We start from the raw sequence: 15,266 nt of genomic DNA on the forward strand, positions 1-15,266 counted from the left end.
TCCTACGCTAGCCTTAGTAAAAATTATGCTTGAGTAAGGTCCGCCAAATTTACGCACAGGCCTCTTAATAAATTTGGCACATCTTTTGGCTTTTTGTCTATGCCAGCAAAGAGCAGGACGCCCAAAAATTAAGATCCAAACGTGGCGTGTGCCATAATCTGCTTTATTTTTTATTATTATTTATTTTTAACACACTACTGTTGAATAAAAACAAACATTGATAAATCTCCCTCCATGTGTAAATCAATAATGACAATGATCTTCAAAAGATATCCAAAAAGATCAATACAAAGTACCAGTAACCACTTACCCACCAGTAGTTTCACATCTCTGACAGTGAAATCGTGTTCAGGCATCCTACAATAAAAATACAGAATATCTTTTATAAGCAATATACAGTGGATATAAAAAGTCTACACACCCCTGTTAAAATGTCAGGTTTCTGTGCTGTAAAAAAATGACAAAGATAAATCATTTCAGAACTTTTTCAACCTTTAATGTGACCTATAAACTGTACCACTCAATTGAAAAACAAACTGAAATCTTTTAGGCAGAGGGAAGAAAAAATAAATAAATAAATAAATGTGGTTGCATAAGTGTTAACACCCTCTTATAACCGGGGATGTAGCTGTGTTCAGAATTAAGCAATCACATTCAAAATCATGTTAAATAGGAGTCAGCATACACCTGCCATCATTTAAAGTGCCTCTGATTAACCCCAAATAAAGTTCAGCTGCTCTAGTTGGTCTTTCCTGGAAGTTTCTTAGTCGCATCCCACAGCAAAAGCCATGGTCCACAGAGAGCTTCCAAAGCATCAGAGGGATCTCATTGTTAAAAGGTATCAGTCAGGAGAAGGGTACAAAAGAATTTCCAAGGCATTACATATACCATGGAACACAGTGAAGACAGTCATCATCAAGTGGAGAAAATATGGCACAACAGTGACATTACCAAGAACTGGACGTCCCTCCAAAATTGATGAAAAGATGAGAAGAAAACTGGTCTGGGAGGCTACCAAGAGGCCTACAGCAACATTAAAGGAGCTGCAGGAATATAGTCAAAATGTGCCATGCTGATAGTCTTTTTGGGTATGAGTCTGAATGCTATAATAAAATCAAAAGGTGCTTCAACAAAGTATTAGTTTAAGGGTGTGCACACTTATGCAATCATTTTAATTTTTATATTTTTTCTTCCTTCCACCTAAAAGATTTCAGTTTGTTTTTCAATTGAGTGGAACAGTTTATAGGTCACATTAAAGGTGGAAAAAGTTCAGAAATGATTTATCTTTGTCTTAACATCACAGAAACCTGACATTTTAACAGGAGTGTGTAGATTTTTATATCCACTGTATTATTTTCTGTTACCATACAACAATATACATAACTATACGGCGCCCATAAAAGATGCGTCAAATGCAGTTTGATCTGCTAATCAAACAGGACTCACCAGGTTTAAGAATTGCTATTAAATGTTAGACATCCTCTAAAAACAACTACATTTATCTGAATTATAGTAGCAGGAATTTTCTGACCTCGACTGTGTATTTAAAGGGAACCAGTTATCAGCCTCAGCATGAAACAGCGACAGGCTCCCTCATTACAAAGAGCCGTTAGTCTAAAGAACTCAAGAACATTTGGTACTTTGTTAGCCAAATGAAAAGAATTATTGCTCTCAGTAAGAGAAGCAACATAATGATCTTACAGATATGATACGGTGCGTATTTTACATGTGGATTAAAGCGCAGAAAAAAATCTGTATATTACAGTACTAGCCATGCATGTTACCAAGGTGGATCCTGTTCTGGATTTGAAGAGAAATCTGCCACTTAAAAAGGGGGTTTTCCAGGCTTTTCATTATGATGACCTATCCCTCAGGATCAGATCAGCAGGGGTCCGGCACCCCCACAATCAGCTGTATGAAGAGAAGGCATACGCCATTTCCTGTCTCTCTTCCTGCTTGCCATAGACATAGCAGCAGCGAGCAGAAATAGGAAACAGACAGGAGACGACACGCATGCGTTCTCTTCATACAGCTGATCGGTGGGGGTGCAGGGTGTCAGACCCCCGCTGATCTGATATTGATTACCTATGCTGAGGATATGAAAAGCCTGGAAAACCCGTTTAAATAGCCCCTTAATCTGGTCTAGAGATAATTTAGATGTTGCATCGTAACAAATACTTGTAACAAATTCAGTCCTGTGTTAAAGAGAATCTGCAAGCACAAAAATTACTTTCGACAACCAGGCTCTCCCTCAGCAATACACGTAGCCAGCCAGGCATACTGCTGAAGAAGGTTCTTGTGGCCAAAACGTGGGCCCAATGTATATTTACCACTATATGATTGTCCATTGTGCCTGAATTTAAGAAAATTCACATATTCTGCATATATCACAATAAAGTGCTGTGGATGCCAAATCCTGTAGATGCCAAATCCGAGCCTGCAGTCTTCAGAAATATGTGATTACACTTACCGGTAATCTTTTTTCCTTGAGCCTATGACAGCACCCTTGGACAGTGTCCTCCCCTTCCTCAGGACAGGAACCACTTTAAAAGGAGGGATCAACCCCCTACACGCCAGTACTATTCCAAGAACTAAGGAAACACAAACGTCTCATAACAATAACAACTTTCCTATACTTATAATTTTTATTTTTTTACTTTTTGTATAGAAAAGTTGTTATTGTTATGAGACGTTTGTGTTTCCTTAGTTCTTGGAATAGTACTGGCGTGTAGGGGGTTGATCCCGCCTTTTAAAGTGGTTCCTGTTTCCTGTCCTGAGGAGGGGGCGGACACTGTCCAAGGGTGCTGTCATAGGCTCAAGGAAAAAAAGATTACCGGTAAGTGTAATCACATATTTCCCCCCTCGCCCATGACAGCACCCTTGTATCTATAAGCAGGATCAAATTAGGGAGGGACAACTGCCTGAAGGACCTTACGTCCAAATACAAGACCCTCATTAGAGGGTAACTGAAGCCTGTAATGCCTAAAAAAAAAAAAGTGTGAGGAAAACTCCAGGTGGCAGCTCTGCAAATTAGCTTTATGGAGGCAGAGGCCCTTCCTGCCCAGGACGTGGAGACCGCTCTGGTAGAGTGGGCTCCAAATCCCATAGGCGGGGAAACTCCCTTGGAGGAATACGCTAAATGAATAGCCTGCCTTATCCATCTGGCTATAGTCTGGGAGGAAGCGGCCAAACCCTTTCTTTTGCCCTGAAAGGAAATAAGAAGCTTAGAGGAAAATCTCCAAGGTTGAGTGATCTCCAGGTACTGCAATAGAAACCTAACATCTAGACAGTGGAATTCTGACTCTTTCCTATTTTTTGCAGAGGCACAGAATGAATGTAAGATGATGTCCTGAGAACGATGATAGGAAGAAGACACCTTCGGTAAAAATTAAGGATCTGGTGAAATTATCACCCGATCCTCCAAAATATTCTCTACCATTGGGTGAAGGAAGGGACCCTGAGCTAGAAGTCCCGGGAAGACTGGAAGAACCCAAGGGGGTGCAACTGACATTCTGCGTAGTCAGGAAAACCAAACCCTCCTGGGCCAGAAGGGAGCTATCATGATGACTAGAGCACTCTCCTCCCTTATTTTTCAGGACTATTGGCAATAATTTTAATGGGGGAAAAGCATAAAGAAGTCCCTCTCTCCATAACAGAGCTAGAGCATTCACCGCTGTTGGATGCTCTTCTGGAAAAAAAGAGAAGAAACCTCTTTACCTTCCTTTTGATTTTGGTGGCAAAGAGGTCTGTCACTGGAAGACTCCATAAGGCAACTATCTTATTGAATATCTGCTGGTCCAAAGACCATTCTCCTTGATGCAGATGATGGAGACTTAAAAAGTCTGCTGGGACATTGTCCCTTCTTCTCAGATGTACTGCAAAAATTGACAAAAAGAGAATCCTCTGCAAGACAAAAGATCTTTTGACTGAGGGACATTAGACTCGGGGATCTGGTACCTCCCTGTCTGTATCCTCCCTGAAATTGTGAGATTGGGACTGAATCTCTAGATCCAAAGATTTCTGAAGGAGGAGGGATTCTATGTGGGGCCCCCAACCGTAAGGACTTGCATCTGTGGTCAGGAGTAAGACATCTCGTCTCTGCCACGGAACTCCCCCCTGGAGGTTTGATAGATTCATCCACCACTACAGTGAGGAAAGCGTCTGGGGCGATAAATTAATCTCAGAGTCCAGAGACAAAGGACTCCTGTCCCAGACTTCCAGAATCTGCAGTTAGAGTGGTCTCGAGTGGAAATGGGCCCACTCCACCCCCGGAATGGCAGCTGTCATAAGCCCTAAAACTGACATGGCTTGTCTTAGGGAAATGGACTGATGGAAAAACAGGTACTGAACTCTGGATCTGATCAGACAGGCTTTGTGAAGAGGAAGCAGGCACATTTGTGACCTGGAATCTAGAGTCATCCCTAAAAAGGTGCACACCTGACTCTGAATCAAACTGGACTTTTCTATGTTTAGATCCCATCCTAATCTGTCCAATACTTCCCTGAACCATGAAATCTGCACCTCCAGCTGTGTGAATGTCTGAGAGAGAAGGAGAAATTAATCTAGATATGGGATAATGACTAAATCCTTTTACCTCAAATGGGCCATCATCTCTGCTATAATCTTTGTGAATACCCTGGGGGCCTGCGACAACCCGAAGGGGAGCGCCCGAAATTGCACGTGCAGGACCCTGTCCTCCAACTGAACCGCTACCCTTAGGTACTTTTTATGACTGGGATGTATAGGGACATGGTAGTAGGCATCCCTGAGATCCAGGGACGCCATAAAACAATTTAGAAACAGATTTAAAATCACTGACTTGATCGTTTCCATACAAAATCTTTCATACACTAGAAACTGGTTGAGAAGTTTCAAATTTATTATTGTACGATAGGAGCCCTATCAGCTTCCAACAGAACATTCTTTTCAATAGGGAATATACCTCCGAAACTACGGCCGCCTGTTTCTAAGGACTTGAACGATAATCTGTTATAATGAATCTTCCTGGCGGCAACCTCTAAAAATGTATCTTGTAGCCCTCCCTTAGGATGGATATTATCCATGGGCTGTTTGATATCTTTTGAAACTGTTCTGCGAAGTGAGAAAGCCGACCTCCTACCGGGGTCCTGGCGTCATTGCGGCTGCTTCTTTGAGGCCTCAGCTCCAGAAAAAAAAAAAAAAAAAAAAAAAAAAAAAAAAAAAAAAAAAAAGATATACCTTGGACCTTCTGGTAGTACCTGAAGTTTGCCTAGACACCTCCTTTCTCCTATAACCACCCTTATTTGTCTGAGGACGGAAGGGTCTTATAGGAGGTTGAAGGGAACCCCTTTCTGTCTGAGGCCTTCTCAAGCAAATCATCCAAGGCCTTGGAGGTAGAATCTCCCTTCCAATCCATCAACCAAATGGCTCTACGTCCTGAATTAGATAGGGCGGAAACTCTAGCAGAAAATTTTAACGAATCTGCCGACGCATCGGCTAGAAAATCAATGGCATTAAAAATAGTGGGAAATGAAGACAACAGCTGCTCTCTAGGGGTTCCTACCTTTTTATGATTCTCAAAATCTTTCATCCAAATTTTTAGGGATCTAGCCACGGAAGTGGCCGCAATGGTAGGTCTAAAAGCTCCCACCGTAGCTTCCCAGCTCTTTTTTAAATAAATTTCAGCCCTTCTATCCATGGGGTCCTTTAGGGAGCCTGTGTATTCAAAGGGAAGGGCCGCTTTTTTTGGAAATCTTGGCGACTGGGGCATCTAGTTTTGGGGCCCTATCCCAACAAGCAGAGACTCTCATGAAATGGATATTTACGTTTTATGGAAGAGGGAATAAAAAAAAATTCTATCTGGCATACTCCATTCCCTATTGATAACAGCAGAAATATTTTCATGTACATCAAAGCCCTTCATTTTTCTTGGACCCAGGCCCTCAAACATGGCAAATTAATGGAAAAGTAGGCAAATTAATGGAAACCCTATTAAAGGATAGGATTGTGGAACATCTAAAATCCCATGGATTGCAAGATGAAAAACAACATGGGTTTACTTCAGGGAGATCATGTCAAACAAATCTTATAGATTTTTTGACTGGGTGAATAAAATAATAGACGGTGGAGGTGCAGTAGACATCGCATATCTAGATTTTAGTAAGGCTTTTGACACTGTCCCACATAGAAGACTTATCAATAAACTGCAGTCATTGAGCATGGACTCCCATATTGTTGAGTGGATTAGGCAGTGGCTGAGTGACAGACAACAGAGGGTGGTAGTCAATGGAGAACATTCAAAACAAGGTCATGTTACCAGTGGGGTTCCACAGGGATCTGTAATGGGACCGATTTTGTTTAATATCTTCATAAGTGATATTGCAAAAGGCCTCGCTGGTAAGGTTTGTCTTTTTGCTGATGACACAAAGATAGGTAACAGGGTTGATGTTCCTGGAGGGAAACGCCAAATGGAAAAGGATTTAGGAAAACTAGAAGAATGGTCAGAACTCTGGAAACTGAAATTTAATGTGGATAAGTGCAAGATAATGCACCTGGGGCGTAAAAACCCAAGGGCAGAATATAGAATATTTGACACAGTCCTGACCTCAGTATCTGAGGAAAGGGATTTAGGAGTAATTATTTCAGAAGACTTAAAGGTGGGAAGACAATGTAATAGAGCAGCACGAAATGCCAGCAGAATGCTTGGATGTATAGGGAGAGGTATAAGCAGTAGAAAGAGTGAAGTGCTTATGCCGCTGTACAGAACACTGGTGAGACCTCACTTGGAGTATTGTGCGCAGTACTGGAGGCCATATCTCCAGAAGGATATAGATATTCTAGAGAGAGTTCAGAGAAGAGCTACTAAACTAGTACATGGATTGCAGGATAAAACTTACCAGGAAAGGTTAAAGGACCTTAATATGTATAGCTTGGAAGAAAGAAGAGACAGAGGGGATATGATAGAAACTTTTAAATACATAAAGGGAATCAACTCGGTAAAGGAAGAGAGCATATTTAACCTCCTCAGGACCGCCGTACGCAGGATTGCGTCTTTGCGGCGGTCCTGTTGTTCTGGGTGGACGCGCCGGTGCGTCCTCTCGCGAGACGCGAGATTTCCTGTGAACGCGCGCACACAGGCGCGCGCGTTCACAGGATCGGAAGGTAAGCGAGTGGATCTCCAGCCTGCCAGCGGCGATCGTTCGCTGGCAGGCTGGAGATGTGATTTTTTTAACCCCTAACAGGTATATTAGACGCTGTTTTGATAACAGCGTCTAATATACCTGCTACCTGGTCCTCTGGTGGTCCCCTTTGTTTGGATCGACCACCAGAGGACACAGGCAGCTCAGTAATATGTTGCACCAAGCACCACTACACTACACCCCCCCCCCCCCCGTCACTTATTAACCCCTTATTAGCCCTTGATCACCCCTGATCACCCCATATAGACTCCCTGATCACCCCCCTGTCATTGATTACCCCCCTGTCATTGATCACCCCCCTGTAAAGCTCCATTCAGATGTCCGCATGATTTTTACGGATCCACTGATAGACTGATCGGATCCGTAAAAATCATACGGACGTCTGAATGCAGCCTTACAGGGGAGTGATCAATGACTGTGGTGATCACCCCATATAGACTCCCTGATCACCCCCCTGTCATTGATTACCCCTCTGTCATTGATCACCCCCCTGTAAAGCTCCATTCAGATGTCCGCATGATTTTTACGGATCCACTGATAGACTGATCGGATCCGTAAAAATCATACGGACGTCTGAATGCAGCCTTACAGGGGGGTGATCAATGACAGTTGGGTGATCACCCCATATAGACTCCCTGATCACCCCCCTGTCATTGATCACCCCCCTGTCAGGCTGCATTCAGTCTTTTTTTTGGCCCAAGTTAGCGGAATTTATTTTTTTTTCTTACAAAGTCACATATTCCACTAACTTGTGACAAAAAATAAAATCTCACATGAACTCACCATACCCCTCACGGAATCCAAATGCGTAAAATTTTTTAGACATTTATATTCCAGACTTCTTCTCACGCTTTAGGGCCCCTAGAATGCCAGGGCAGTATAAATACCCCACATGTGACCCCATTTCGGAAAGAAGACACCCCCAGGTATTCCGTGAGGGGCATATTGAGTCCATGAAAGATTGAAATTTTTGTCCCAAGTTAGCGGAACGGGAGACTTTGTGAGAAAAAAATAAAAAATATCAATTTCCGCTAACTTGTGCCAAAAAAAAAAAAATTCTATGAACTCGCCATGCCCCTCATTGAATACCTTGGGGTGTCTTCTTTCCAAAATGGGGTCACATGTGGGGTATTTATACTGCCCTGGCATTCTAGGGGCCCCAAAGCGTGAGAAGAAGTCTGGTATCCAAATGTCTAAAAATGCCCTCCTAAAAGGAATTTGGGCCCCTTTGCGCATCTAGGCTGCAAAAAAGTGTCACACATCTGGTATCGCCGTACTCAGGAGAAGTTGGGCAATGTGTTTTGGGGTGTCATTTTACATATACCCATGCTGGGTGAGATAAATATCTTGGTCAAATGCCAACTTTGTATAAAAAAAATGGAAAAAGTTGTCTTTTGCCAAGATATTTCTCTCACTCAGCATGGGTATATGTAAAAAGACACCCCAAAACACATTCCCCAACGTCTCCTGAATACGGCGATACCAGATGTGTGACACTTTTTTGCAGCCTAGGTGGGCAAAGGGGCCCACATTCCAAAGAGCACCTTTCGGATTTCACTGGTCATTTACCTACTTACCACACATTAGGGCCCCTGGAAAATGCCAGGGCAGTATAACTACCCCACAAGTGACCCCATTTTGGAAAGAAGACACCCCAAGGTATTCCGTGAGGGGCATGGCGAGTTCCTAGAATTTTTTATTTTTTGTCACAAGTTAGTGGAAAATGATGATTTTTTTTTTTTTTTTTTTTTTTCATACAAAGTCTCATATTCCACTAACTTGTGACAAAAAATAAAAACTTCCATGAACTCACTATGCCCATCAGCGAATACCTTGGGGTCTCTTCTTTCCAAAATGGGGTCACTTGTGGGGTAGTTATACTGCCCTGGCATTCTAGGGGCCCAAATGTGTGGTAAGGAGTTTGAAATCAAATTCTGTAAAAAATGACGAGTGAAATCCGAAAGGTGCTCTTTGGAATATGGGCCCCTTTGCCCACCTAGGCTGCAAAAAAGTGTCACACATCTGGTATCTCCGTACTCAGGAGAAGGTGGGGAATGTGTTTTGGGGTGTCACTTTACATATACCCATGCTGGGTGAGAGAAATATCTTGGCAAAAGACTTTTCCCATTTTTTTATACAAAGTTGGCATTTGACCAAGATACTTATCTCACCCAGCATGGGTATATGTAAAAAGACACCCCAAAACACATTCCCCAACTTCTACTGAATACGGAGATACCAGATGTGTGACACTTTTTTGCAGCCTAGGTGGGCAAAGGGGCCCACATTCCAAAGAGCACCTTTCGGATTTCACTCGTCATTTTTTACAGAATTTGATTTCAAACTCCTTACCACACATTTGGGCCCCTAGAATGCCAGGGCAGTATAACTACCCCACAAGTGACCCCATTTTGGAAAGAAGAGACCCCAAGGTATTTCGTGATGGGCATAGTGAGTTCATGGAAGTTTTTATTTTTTGTCATAAGTTAGTGGAATATGAGACTTTGTATGAAAAAAAAAAAAAAAATCAGCATTTTCCACTAACTTGCGACAAAAAATAAAAAATTCTAGGAACTCGCCATGCCCCTCACGGAATACCTTGGGGTGTCTTCTTTCCAAAATGGGGTCACTTGTGGGGTAGTTAAACTGCCCTGGCATTCTAGGGGCCCAAATGTGTGGTAAGGAGTTTGAAATCAAATTCTGTAAAAAATGACCTGTGAAATCCGAAAGGTGCTGTTTGGAATATGGGCCCCTTTGCCCACCTAGGCTGCAAAAAAGTGTCACACATCTGGTATCTCCGTACTCAGAAGAAGGTAGGGAATGTGTTTTGGGGTGTCATTTTATATATACCCATGCTGGGTGAGAGAAATATCTTGGTCAAATGCCAACTTTGTATAAAAAAAAGGGGCCCATATTCCAAAGAGCACCTTTCGGATTTCACAGGTCATTTTTTACAGAATTTGATTTCAAACTCCTTACCACACATTTGGGCCCCTAGAATGCCAGGGCAGTATAACTACCCCACAAGTGACCCCATTTTGGAAAGAAGAGACCCCAAGGTATTTCGTGATGGGCATAGTGAGTTCATGGAAGTTTTTATTTTTTGTCACAAGTTAGTGGAATATGAGACTTTGTAAGAAAAAAAAAAAAAAAGAAAAAAATCATCATTTTCCGCTAACTTGTGACAAAAAATAAAAAGTTCTATGAACTCACTATGCCCATCAGCGAATACCTTAGGGTGTGTACTTTCCGAAATGGGGTCATTTGTGGGGTGTTTGTACTGTCTGGCCATTGTAGAACCTCAGGAAACATGACAGGTGCTCAGAAAGTCAGAGCTGCTTCAAAAAGCGGAAATTCACATTTTTGTACCATAGTTTGTAAACGCTATAACTTTTACCCAAACCATTTTTTTTTACCCAAACATTTTTTTTTTATCAAAGACATGTAGAACAATAAATTTAGAGCAAAATTTATATATGGATGTAGTTTTTTTTGCAAAATTTTACAACTGAAAGTGAAAAATGTCATTTTTTTGCAAAAAAAATCGTTAAATTTCGATTAATAACAAAAAAAGTAAAAATGTCAGCAGCAATGAAATACCACCAAATGAAAGCTCTATTAGTGAGAAGAAAAGGAGGTAAAATTCATTTGGGTGGTAAGTTGCATGACCGAGCAATAAACGGTGAAAGTAGTGTAGGTCAGAAGTGTAAAAAGTGGCCTGGTCTTTCAGGGTGTTTAAGCACTGGGGGCTGAGGTGGTTAAAAGAAGAAAAACTACCACAAGAGGACACAGTTTTAAATTAGAGGGGCAAAGGTTTAAAAGTAATATAAGGAAGTATTACTTTACTGAGAGAGTAGTGGATGCATGGAATAGCCTTCCTGCAGAAGTGGTAGCTGCAAATACAGTGAAGGGGTTTAAGCATGCATGGGATAGGCATAAGGCCATCCTTCATATAAGATAGGGCCGGGGGCTATCCATAGTATTCAGATATATTGGGCAGACTAGATGGGCCAAATGGTTCTTATCTGCCGACACATTCTATGTTTCTATGGAGTCCCATACAGACTGTAGCACTTTATAATCGTCTAACCCTATGGTGGCTCTGACAACCCTGAGCAGAGAATTAATATTCTCGGGCTGAAAAAGCGGTCTTCCAGATACATGATCATCAAAGGATTCATCCGATGACGGTCTTTCTCCCTCTTCCTCCAATCCAGACAGTAATTCGTGATTGCTGGAGGGGGGATGGGGGTAGAGGCAGCTGCAGAAGTGCTGGGGCGACCTTCTAAGAGGCTGTTAACTGACTCCTTAACTTCATCCCGGATCATCTGTTTAAGACTGGTCATAAGAGACAGGGCCTCATCCTCCAATAACTTGCTTACACAGGTCTGACAGATAGGCTTTCCCCAGACCGAGGGTAACTTTCTTACATATAGCACACCCTCTATTCTTAGATCTGGAGACCCTTCTGCTCTCCGTGGAGACCTAAATACAGAAAAATAGCCCCATAAGAAACTGCAACCTTAGAGTTTATGGGGTATTCACCCCTCTTACCCCACCATGGTAACGAAGATTCATTGGTGGTTTCAGTGGGATCTGCGCGCTGTGTCTGCTCCATGGTCACACGCTGTAGTAGCCGAAAACAGAGAAACAGACAGCTAGCTTCTTCTCCGGCTAGCAGTATGAGCTGGCTGATCTTTAACTCTGAGGGGCGGGCACCGGCTCCCCCCCACTTCCGGTCTACAGCTTCGCGCTTCCTCCTACTGCCAGAAACCAGAAGTGTGTCAAACGTCGGCAGCCGAACATGCGGACACGGCCGCAGAGGTCCGCACGTCCGGGAGGCATGCGAACCTCCTGAACCGAGAAGGGACCGGAGCGGGAGGAAGAGTCAGAGGCTCAGGCTCTGCAGCGGCTTCCTCAGAAGTCTTACACCGCCGGGTAAGCCCTCCTTATAATTAAATACACGGGGCGCCCGCAACTCCTTAGATCCTCGTGGCTGTGGATAGCCAACCCTGTCCCTTAGGGCAGGAAACAAAACTGGCGTGTAGGGGGTTGATCCCTCCTTTTAAAGTGGTTGTGGTTCCTGTTTCCTGTCCTGAGGAGGGGGCGGACACTATCCAAGGGTGCTGTCATGGGCGAAGGGGGAAAGATCAACTTTTAATTCACACGCAAATTAGCACTCAAAAGCACTGAGGGTAAGGGCTGTTTCACATGAGCGGATGCCGTGCGTGACATTGGCTCCGTGAATGACAGCCAAGACCCGATGCAGACTGCAGAAGCACGGAGCATTAACATGATTGATAATGCTCTGTGCCTCTCTGTGATCTCTTTACTACGAAATCACAGTGACAACTTTATCTCACTGTGATTTCGTAGTAAAGAGATCACAGAGAGGCACAGAGCATTATCAATCATGTTAATGCTCCCTGCTTCTGCAGTCTGCATCGGGTCTTGGCTGTCATTCACGGAGCGGATGTCACGCACGGCATCCGCTCGTGTGAAACAGCCCTAAACCCAAGCCGCTTGGTTACCAGCGCTCCGGCCCTTTACCTTCCAATCACCTCCTCGCTTTCTGAGTAACAGAGCCAGTTTTCTCCAGTGTTATCCTGGCCCTGAAATCAGTGCCTGTGCCCGTTTACCTTAGCACAAACAGTACAGCCCTCTGTCCCGGCCTCAACAGAGAGCACTGCGTGGTACTGTACACTGAGGCCACAGATATTCTGTCCTGTGCATGCCCTGGGAGTTGTACTAACAGTGCAGAAAGCAAAGTACATATTCATTAACAGAGGTGGGAAATTAAATCAGGGGTACTTACTTAATACCCAATCCATCCTTAGTGCGAAAAAGAATTGGAACTTTAAGTGCTTCTCTCTGAACATATTCATATGTAAAATCTGTAGAAAAATATAAAAAGAACCATCTGTTTCAGTAAATGTTAGTGTAAAAGGGAAAATAATACATAACGCACGCTGCCGTCAGTCCTGAGCTGCATGCAGTCAGAACAATGGGTATCGGTACGTATGGGTGCTGGTCTTAACCGTTGTGATTTCCACTATAAAGAGAAACTAAGATGCGAGTGTGAGCAGGACTTAATATATGTAAGATACCTGACTTTGCACACCAGCTGGGAGCCAGTGGTTGAGGAAATTCTATAGGCTGCGCTCACATTAGCGGTGAAATTCAGCTTTTTTGTTCCACTATATGAACACAAATGCAGAAGATCCTGATTCAGCATAAGCCAGATACCAACAGATCTCATTGACTATAATGGGGTTTGTCGGGTTTCCATTAAGGATTCCAGCATTTTGCTGGACATAATAGCATATTTTATCCTGTTTCTGTACCGGGATGTAAACCCAGGAGTTGATAAGGTTCTCTGATTTTTTACAATATAGCAAAAGCGGTCGATAAAAAAAAAGAATATTTTCTGAAATATCCTCTGTTCCTTGCCACAGATCATAGATGCTGCCTCTTTGGGGACACATACACATGTCCCTAAAGTAAAGGGCTACATACATAGCGATGTACCATCCATGGCTGAAGTTGTAGGACATGTGACATGGATAAATTGCTCAGGAGGTTGAAGGAGCATCCAGAAGCTATGGAAACCAGAGATTTCAGAAGGTTATTATATTGCAGTTTATTCATTTTTTCCAGTTTCCAATAGAAAGTGTCATCGATACATGGAGGCAGCAGGACGAGCTGCTCATGAGGAACGGTACATGATTTGTCCCAACCACTTTCCACAACCCTAACTTTATGCTGGTTAATGCTTCACAGCAACCTAGGTGGCAGAATGTATGGAGACATGTTCACATCTGTGCTGGAGGCTCCAGTCTGAGCTCATCAAAAACAGTGAAGAGAAAACTCCTAAGTGCAGGACTTATTCTCCACTAAAAAATCCGAACAGGTCTCATTGTAGTCAATGGGATCTGTTTGGCTCCATTCCTGTCAATTATGTGCCAAATCCGGCATTTCCACTCCTAAAATGGAGCAGAAGAACAGAAATAAGTAACGCTAGTGTGAAAAAGGCCTTACCTTTTATACTGCAAGTCAGTACACTAAGGGTATAGTTTTCTGTGTTATATATTTAATGTTTTTTGGACTGCTGAAAGCCATAACGGTTTTATTTTTGTCCACCAACTGAGCTGTGGGGGTTCATGTTTTTTGCAGGACAAGTTGTAGCGTTCATTAAGCTCCATTCACACGTCCGCAAAATGGGTCTGCATCCGTTCCGCAATTTTGCGGAACAGGTGCGGACCCATTCATTTACAATGGGGCCGGAATGTGCTGTCTGCATCCGTATTTGTGGATCTGCAAAAAAATAGAACATGTCCTATTCTTGTCTGCAATTGCGGACAAGAAAAGGCATTTTCTATGAGAGTGCCGGCGATGTGCGGTCCGCAAAATGCGGAACGCACATTGCCGGTGTCCGTGTTTTGCGGATCCGCAAAACACATACAGACGTGTGAATGGACCCTTATTCAGTTTTTGAGAGGAGGGCTGAACAGTATGTACCATGCAACGTAAATAAAATATGACCTTTATACTATGGGTCATTACTGACGCTGCAATATCAAATATGTCATTTTAATATTGGCTTGGTTTTCAAGTTTTTAGTTTTTTTTGCTATATTCATCTCACAAGGAGGCTTGTGCCTGCAATCCTTTGATTGCTAACACACTGCACTACTTGTGGGCCCAACAGACTTCTGTATTTGGCCAACCAAAAGACCATGGTTAGGACTTTTGCCATAGCAACCACTGGACCCCACAATCACATTGCGTGCAAATGGGATTCCTTCTTAGATGTTGAGGTTACTACTGACCATGGTATGCAAGGGGTTAAAGGTTGGGGATTGGCTTTAATGCCTGATCAGGGCTGTTAAACTTGGAGCTCAGCTGCACATAAGGGCCTATTCACACAGTGGAATTTGCCAGTGGAATTAAGTTGCGGCCACACTGTCATAATTCCGCCAGAACATGTCCCTTCTCGGGGCAGTGTCCAGAAGGACGCCCCCTGAAGCCGCTGGGGGTGTCCGTTTGCAGCTTGGCTACATTTGATGTAGAGAAGCCACAAGAGGGTCTA

The 15,266-nt window shown here is 43.2% G+C and overlaps 1 protein-coding gene across 4 annotated transcripts in view; it reads right to left on the reverse strand.

Moving 5' to 3' along the window:
* Positions 1-15,266, reverse strand: part of KDM2B (lysine demethylase 2B) — a 237,367-nt gene that overhangs the window by 219,194 nt on the left and 2,907 nt on the right. For all 4 annotated transcript variants that reach the window (XM_040416126.1, XM_040416124.1, XM_040416125.1 and 1 more), the window contains exons 3-4: positions 12,994-13,072; positions 311-357 (exon numbers count right to left, since the gene is read on the reverse strand). In XM_040416126.1, coding sequence (XP_040272060.1) covers positions 311-357; positions 12,994-13,072 — 126 coding nt within the window. The remainder of the gene's footprint in view (positions 1-310; positions 358-12,993; positions 13,073-15,266) is intronic.

The sequence above is a fragment of the Bufo bufo genome, chromosome 2 (assembly GCF_905171765.1).
Source record: "Bufo bufo chromosome 2, aBufBuf1.1, whole genome shotgun sequence".
NCBI classification, from domain to species: domain Eukaryota; kingdom Metazoa; phylum Chordata; class Amphibia; order Anura; family Bufonidae; genus Bufo; species Bufo bufo.